The 8,456-nt window shown below is 42.4% G+C and overlaps 1 protein-coding gene across 1 annotated transcript; it reads left to right on the plus strand.

The window, feature by feature from the left end:
• The first annotated feature begins 671 nt into the window (after window positions 1-671).
• Window positions 672-7,874, plus strand: LOC116837750 (transmembrane protein 45B-like). The gene is made up of 6 exons (XM_032802408.2): window positions 672-855; window positions 1,245-1,457; window positions 2,759-2,943; window positions 4,468-4,613; window positions 5,428-5,553; window positions 7,817-7,874. The coding sequence occupies exons 1-6, from the start codon at window positions 672-674 to the stop codon at window positions 7,872-7,874; spliced, it is 912 nt and encodes a 303-aa protein (XP_032658299.2).
• Window positions 7,875-8,456: the final 582 nt, after the last annotated feature.

Genomic DNA, 8,456 nt, shown 5'->3' on the forward strand with positions numbered 1-8,456 from the left:
CCTTAACTTTATAGGAATCTCATTTGTTTATCTCGGTTGTTCAGTATTCAAGTTTTAATGAAGCCAAAGTTCTCTGGAGCAATTAAAAAATCACATCCAACCTGGCTGGCTGGACTCACACCTTATTAATTACTTTGCTTGAAGGGAGTTAATGTTCCTAAAAAATCTTACCTACTTGCTTTTTGCCAGCAATAACTTTGCTACCTTTCCATTAAAAAGCATCTAGCTGCCATGCTCTTCTGTAAGATAATAGCAATGGAATGGTCTAGATAATTAGTCTTGCCACAAGTGCAGAGGACTGGACTAGATGACTTCTCGAAGTCTCTTCCAGTTCTATGATTCCCATAGCATTAAAAAGCCCCTGCCATGGGCAATCCAGTTATTATGCAAATCCTTCCCCCTTCTCTTCCAGTGGTACCATGGCTTTTTCTGTATTCCTTTTCCAATTGCTGTTGATTACCACTCTGTTGTATTAAGGACAGAGACGTGCATTGGGATTTCACTGGAAGTCAAGTGCCTTGGTGTGACAACATTGTAAACTCCAGGGCACTGCGTTTAGAGAGGCAAGGCTCCTCTGAATCATGCTGTTGTCAGGGTGATCAATGACAGGGCGACTTAGAACATTGTTTTTTATCCTTTCAGATCCAGGTACCTAGTAAGTTGGATCAGTGATGTCAAGCTTCAAAAGCAATGCCCTTAGAGGCACTTTCTTCCTGGTCTTCGGGCTTGGGTGGTCTGTGAAATACCCATTGAAATACTTGAGCCGAAAGCTGAATGCAGACAATCAGGCAAGCCGCTGGATCCAGAAACTGGATATCCTTGAAGGGGCAGCCAAAGCTTTCCTGGCTATAGCAGGTAAGGACGGACTATTAGTCACTACTTTCCCCGCAACAGCCCAATGGCCCATGAAAAACCTGCCATCGTGATGCTGCGAGTATTCTCTCTTCGGAGACTCTGTGGACTTACCCCGTGGCAGAAAATGGATGGTTCTGTTTTCAGATGCCTTAGTGGCGTTCATTTTGGCATTTCATATAGAAGTCTTACAACATCCTCAAAAACAACCAGGCAAACCCTACACCACCCTACAAGCATGCTTTATGAATTCATACCAAGAAGTGTCTCCAATGGATGATCCTAAACAAACTCCATTGGGACTTCTCATTCTCTCCAGCCTGGAGGATATTCTGCTTCTTATCCTCATTTAGAAGGAAAAAACATGATCTGTATTTGCCTCTACTGTCTAGGGATGCTGGCTGAGCAATTCATCCCTGATGGCTCCCACATGGGTCTCTACAGTGGAGGGACGTACAGCTGGGAGAAGCTGACTAACTGGCAGTACACAACCATGTACCTCTTTTATGGCCTCTCGGGCATTGTGGATGTTCTCGCCTATTCCCCGCTCAAGCTGTCTCTGGGACTGGATCGCCTCTTGCTGTCTGTGGCTATGTTCACTGAAGGTGAGTAGTAAGTAATGATACAAGGGCTGAACAATTTGGCTGACGGAACTTTCAAATGACAGAAAGGTGATTGAGAGAACATAACTAGACATCTAATAAACTGCTTCACCGATCACTGGGTCACATTTTGATAGGGTTGAATATGAAACTGTGGCTGGTCCCCAGGTTCATGTAAAAAGTCTCAGAGCCTCAGTTGAAGCTCTCAGTGCACGTGGCCCAAGGTTTGAACCTGCAATTAAACCTAGCCAGTTTGGTGAGGTTTTGTGTTCTTGTTGTGAGCATCTTGCCCAGTTCTAATTACACACATCCAGCAGGGCAATGAAACAGTCACAAGGCATTTTGGTTTTGATGGTGCAACATCTCAACTCGGCCATGTTGTGTGGCAACAAAGGCAGCAATAGTATATGTCCACTATGTGGCAGCTAAAGAGGGGAACCAAATCTTGCTTTAATAACCAGAAAGGCAGAACCAGCTTTGGAGGCATGGGAAACAGGTGTGCATGGGGCACTGCCTGCAGTGATGACTTGGATATTTGGAGGCTATGCATAATTTACAGCCACTAGATGGCAGTGGTGGTTTAGGGAGAGGAAGCTGTGTGATTATGGGGAAGGAGGTTGGTTGTGTTTTTAGGATCTGATCTAGGGTAACCAGAGGTCCCGATTTAATAGGGTCAGTCCCGATTTTTGGGTCTTTTTCTTATATAGGCTCCTATTACCCCCTAGTTCCTGTCCTGATTTTTCACACTTGCTATCTGGTCACCCTAACCTGATCCTTCTTGTGGGGTGACTTATGGTGGACCAAAATGGAGCTTCTTTTTCTTGGCTTGATCCTTGGCAGGGAAGAAATTTCAGCATAAAGCTCATTGTTATGCTCCAAGATGGGGACTGACTCTTATTGCTGCTGCTTGTTTTGGACTGGGAGTGGGTACTGCAGGCACACCTGTCTGATGTCCTATGGGGTAGACATTATAATCTAGGGCAAAAGAAGCTTTAAGCTCTGCCTTGCTGGAGGAAGCAGATAGTCTTGGGTGCAATTTTTTTAAGCTTGCTACTATGGGGTATAATGTGTTATCCTCCTTGCCGCTCCCCATGACTGAAGATTATTAGAGTGGGGAGCGCTCACTTGATTTGTCCCATAAAATTCTAATATCCATCTTTGCCTAATGGGCAGGTAGTTGCACATGCACAAAGCAGAAAAAAATGTATCTATCTATTCCATTAAATGCAACCCACTGATGAATCCTCTTCACTCATTGTCTTGATACAATTTAATTATGTAATGTGGTTTCATTTTTTTGGCAGGTTTCCTGTTCTGTTTCCATGACTACAATAATACTGCTCTGGATCAGCACCTCCACTCCTTGCTGCTCATCGCCATATTTGGTGGAGCCCTTTGCGCCCTGATGGAAGTGTTCCTGCGGGATCACACCATCCTGGAGTTCTTCAGAACCAGTTTCTTCATCCTCCAGGGATCTTGGTTCTGGCAGGTCAGTTGTTCTGATCTGATACTTTCAGCTGAACTATAGGTTTGATGGGGACAGGGGAAGAAGAGAAGGCAGTGCTGTTATTGTTGGTATTGTGATGGCACCTAGGAGCCCCAGTCATGGAGCAGGACCTCATTCTGTTACGTGCTGTACCAACGCAGAACAAAAAGACAGCCCCTGCCCCAAAGAGCTAACATTACTTATTATAGACCAATGGTTAGTATCCTTTAATTTTTGGTGATCTTGCCAGGTATTTCTTAGTAAATACCATGTAACTATATAGCTGTTCATTCTTCCAGATAATCTGGTAATGACACATTGGGCCAAATTTTCTATTACCTTCAGTGGATTTACACTATTGGTGAATTTTTCCCATTGGGTCCTTAAATCATTTAGCTCCTACTTTGGGAAGGAACGTCCATCTGTGTTTGTGCTGCTGAGCAGCTGTTGTAGCATAATGGTATATTGCTCACCCAGTTTCACTTTATGGGGAAAGGATGTGGTAAGACCAATAAAAACTTCTTTAAGGTATTTAAGTCACTGTCAAAAAGGATTTAATCTCTGGATCTGTAAATTGGCCTGAATATTTCACCATATAAGCCATAGGTTTCATGCCCTTGTCTAGCACTGCAGCTACTATATGGAGACTTGACTATATATGCAATATTGACCACTCCAAATATTACAAAATCTTGAATTGGGCTTCCCAAAATCAGGAGTGGAAAACTCACCAAATACTGTGAGACTTCCAATATAATTGTGAAAGTTGGCAATGCAGTACAGTATATGTACCTCAGGCCACGTCAAAAACCCATGAGCTGTAAGACCTGCATTAATTTTTCCAGTGGACAGGCCACCAGACGGAAGGTCAGGAGCCCAGGGTTCCTCACCAGCGCTGCTTGGGATGCCCTGTAGTAGCTCAGGAAAAGTCACTTTGCTGCTCATTGCCTCAGTTTCTCTACCTGTCAAATAGGCGTAGCATTCACCTGCCTTTAAAGGCTTTGTTTGTTAGTGAGTCAGAGACAGTATCATGTTGCCTGACTCCAGAGCCTTTGTTTTAACCACTCTATATAATATTTCTTGTCTAGGAAATCTCTCTAATCTCCTTATGTCCAGCACCTTGGAATAGACAAATTCTAGTGCTCAGGAGAAGGGTTTGGGGAAGGGAAGAGCAGAAGGAATAGACTAGGTAGAGGTTTGCCCCATGTCAGTCCTTCTGATCAGAATTGTAAAGGTGAGCCTATTCATTCCTGGCATCCAAAGAGTTAATAGAGACCGATGTATCATTAACAAATCCCCCCGTTTAAAAAGTTTGTCAAGCCAAGAGGTTATTGCAAGCAGGGGGAATTGATGAGGGCAGTGGTTTGATAGTGAGCCAAGAGCGTTCTGCTTCTAGTTAATGGGTGGATTTGTCCATTTCTCAACTAAATGCTAAGGCTGGTATAATAATTAAAAAGTGCAGAGAGCTAGAGGGGCTGATACCCATCTTTCGCTGTAAAATGGTTAATCTTTTCTTCTTCTAACCAGATTGGGTTTGTGCTGTCCCCGCCATGGGGAGGGCCAGGCTGGGACCAGACTGACCGTGGAAACTTCAATTTCCTCACAATGTGTTTCTTCTGGCATTACGCAGCTGCTCTTCTCGTCACAGCAGCCAACTCTGTTTTTTCTTATTGGTATGTGGTGGGGCGGGGCAGTGGCATGCCAGGACTAGACAACAATTTGTGTCTACTTTACAGTAACTAGTCATCATTTGTCATTGGCAGATAGTTTGTGCAATAATTAGAGCTACTTGAACAGCACTGCAGTGCTATGCTGAGCAACCTGTTCACATTTTGCTGTGTGAACAGAATTCACATTAGTACCAATGGGAGTGACATGTATGTATCAAGTGTAGAAGAGAATCAAAACAAATGAGCACCTAAAGCTGCTGCTGTTCTATGGGTACCAACCTGTTTTTATGGTGGGTGCTTCCATAATAACTTAATTACTGTTGTTGCTTGAAAATACTTAATTGATTCTCTCATTGTTGACACAGATAGGTGTTCCATTCTATGCATCCGAAGAAGTGAGCTGTAGCTCACAAAAGCTCATGCTGAAATAAATTTGTTAGTCTCTAAGGTGCCACAAGTACTCCTGTTCTTTTTGCGGATACAGACTAACACGGCTGCTACTCTGAAACAGGTAGCAGTGGGCTTTTAGGGAACAAATAGTCTGACTAGTTGAATATACCAGGTTGACATAATGAGACTAAAAGCATATGCCTAAATTAAATGTTCTTATATGACAAATGACCGTGAAGGATCCCATGTTACATAGAGTTGAACAGTTTTTGGTGTAACAAAGATGGCAGGGTTCCCAGACCGTTTAAATTTGTGTAAAGCCACTAGGAGACAGGCTTGTTGCCATAATCAGTTACTAAGTTAGATCAGTGTTTTATCATCGGGCCAGTGTGCACATTCATATTTTTATTTTCCGTTTTTTATGTAGGTACAGAAAGGGATGTCAGGCAAACTTTGGAAATGTTGATGTTGAACTCGACTGTGGGTTTTGTTTTCGGAAAACCAACCAAAGCCCTGAACCTGTCCTCCTCCCAGAGGATGGGATGGATGAAGAGTGAGGACTTGACTGATTTCTCTGCTTTCCTGAGGATTGTCCCCTTAAGATGCCATTTAAAATAAAGTAGAGACTTTATAATGGAGTATCTAAGGTGGGAGGAAAGTGTGCACAATGTCTCATTGTGCAATATGTGCAGAATTAAGGTGTAAGAATTTTCTTTCCCCAGCCCCCCATCGCTGCAGATTCCCTTATACTCTTTAGAGATGAAAAGTATGCTGATTTTTTTCCTTTTTAAGTTATTTTTTTAAAGTAATACTGTACATATTGGGTGCAGACATTCAAATGTTACGACTACACTACATGAGCAAGTTGGCATTTGAAGTCTCATATCTATGCGGCTGGCTAAGCTATTTGCAGCTCCTTCAGCTAATCTAGTTTCCAAATTTAATTGAGATTTAGCATTGAACTGTAGAGTTGGAAACCCTAGACTGGCATTTCATGAACTACCCTGAAATGGGTTTGAGCAAAACCCCTGGGTTACAGGTAGAGTACTGAGGGATATACAGAAAGGTCATCATTCTCTTTTATGTGTTAATACAATGTATTTCATTATTTTTGTGTACAGTATAATTTGATTATATAATTTTCAAGTACATGTGTCTACAAATAAAAATATTATTTTAAAAAGGCAAGTTACATTTCTGAAATTTAGCTCACCACTTGTCCCCACTCCCTGCCACTCTAAATATCAGCGGAAATTTCCCGGCTGGAAGCTCTTGCTATGGAATAGTCTCCCAAAGGAAGTGATGGAGGTTTCCATCCAAAAAAGAAGTGCAACTCATGCTGAAGGAATCAGTGAAAATTGTGCTGTTGGGCTCAGTCTTGCACAAGCTCGGGCACATGAACTAGATGTGCTGGGGCTAGCTAGGCCTTTTCTACCTCTGCTTTCCATGATTCTGTATGCTTTCGAGTGCGAACAGAGAAAAGAGAAAAAGGAACCAAGAAAGAAGGTAAAATGGCCATTGTGCCTGAGCATTGCACAAGCAGAGATTCATTTAGGAGGTGCTTATCCATCAGCCTATCCAGACTGCTAATTAATGTATTGGGGATGAGGAGATTTGTTAGAGGCATGCGTCCCTCCTTCTGGCTATGGATACAGGCAGTATCTCCATGTTCCTACTACAAGACCTTTCTGCAGCTTTCAACACAGTAGATCATAAAATTGCTGCTGACCTGCTTACCATGCATGGCACAAGCCTCTTGAAGTCATAGCACAGAAAAGAGTGAAACTCGGCAATGCAAGCATATGTTCTACTCCCCTTCCCTGAAGGCATGCCTCTCCACCAACCACAACTGGACAAAGTGATGCAAAGCCCCAGGGTCTCGCTCAACACATGAGTTTGTTAGATGAGTTGACCTGCTTCCCTCTCTGGAAGATATCACTTTGTTCTAGCCAAATTGAGTTTCTGCTGTACCAGCTTTGGGGAGGGCCAGCCTGGTACCGGACTGACCATGGAAAGATCGTGTTCATTACCATGTGCTTCAGCTGGCACTATGTGGGTACTCTCCTCCTCATTGCCACAAATTACACCATTATTTACTGGTATGTGATGACGCTAGGCCGGGGGAGAATAGTTGGATGTGCGCATATTACAGAAACTAGCCAGGATTTGTCAGTGAGCCACAATAGGTACAAAGCTCTCTAAATTCCATTAGACCGATACAGTGAGAGGTTTAACTATGATGTGTCAACAAAACTCCTATTGGTGCCAATAGCTTTAAGATACACAGGATAGCAGACCCCTGCAGTTCCATATCTTTGCTTGATGCAAGGTAATAAATTATGTAGACTTGGACATTATTGGACTGGTCGCTGCTTATTGAAAGTTTGAGGGCAATCTGAAAAAGCAGGCCAGAAGATACAAAACTTGCAAGAAGAGCAGGGAATAACGTTGAAATATTTAACCAATTTACTGCTGCCAAAAGCGTACATCCCAGTTGTTGTCTTCTCTAGGTCATCCAGTCAAACCAATGAAATGCTGGGTACATGCCAGGTTGATTGGCATAGGTCAGCGGCAGGACTATCTGCATACAAGCATAACTACCTGGCACGACATTCTTCACTGAAATGGTTTAACTAAAAGTCAAACCTTTTATACTATGTTCATTTGGGGGAAAATGGAGGCCAAGAGCCCCATTTTTGGTATCCTCAAACAAATATGCTGAGCCTCCAAAAACTACTTATGCGTGCAGGAGGTAAACATATCAGAGTTGTTAGGTTCTTTTTAATTGCATCTGTATTGGTGCATGTCTATTGCAGCTGCCTTAAGAAGTGGAAGAGAAACATTGGAGACAAAGAGATTGAAACGGAAAAATGAAGTCAGACATGCATTTACTCTGCTATCCTCAGTGGATCAGATGAAAGGGGAGGATGATGGGTCCCAGCTGATGGTTCTTTCCTAAAGATCCTGAGGAATTTTAAAAGGAAATTTTGTGTGTGTGTGTGTGTTTTTTTTTTCAGTAAACACTTTATACTAATGCTTCAGTGGGTGTAACCTGGTAGATAAAGCACTGGACTAGAAATTGGGACCTGGATTCTATTCCTAGCTCAGCCATGGTTCTGAGCTTGAGCAAGTCTCTTCACCTTTTTGTGCCTCAGTTTCCCAACCTGTAAAATAAGGATAATGATACTGAACTACTTTATAAAGTGCTTTGAGATTTACAGGTAAAAAAATGCAATATAAGAGCTGGCAAATATTTATTTTTATTTTATTATGTAAGAGGTGAGTGATGATATTTTTTCTAGCATAACCATAGTCTCAAGATGTGAAAACACCTTCTCTCCCCTATTATTTCTTTTAAAACCTTTTAGAACATGCATGTGTCATAAGTAGATAGGTAAGGTAAGGGTTAAGTTTCTTTTACCTGGAAAGGGTAACCAAACACCTGACCTGAGGACC

The sequence above is a fragment of the Chelonoidis abingdonii genome, chromosome 18, assembly GCF_003597395.2.
Source record: "Chelonoidis abingdonii isolate Lonesome George chromosome 18, CheloAbing_2.0, whole genome shotgun sequence".
NCBI lineage: Eukaryota > Metazoa > Chordata > Testudines > Testudinidae > Chelonoidis > Chelonoidis abingdonii.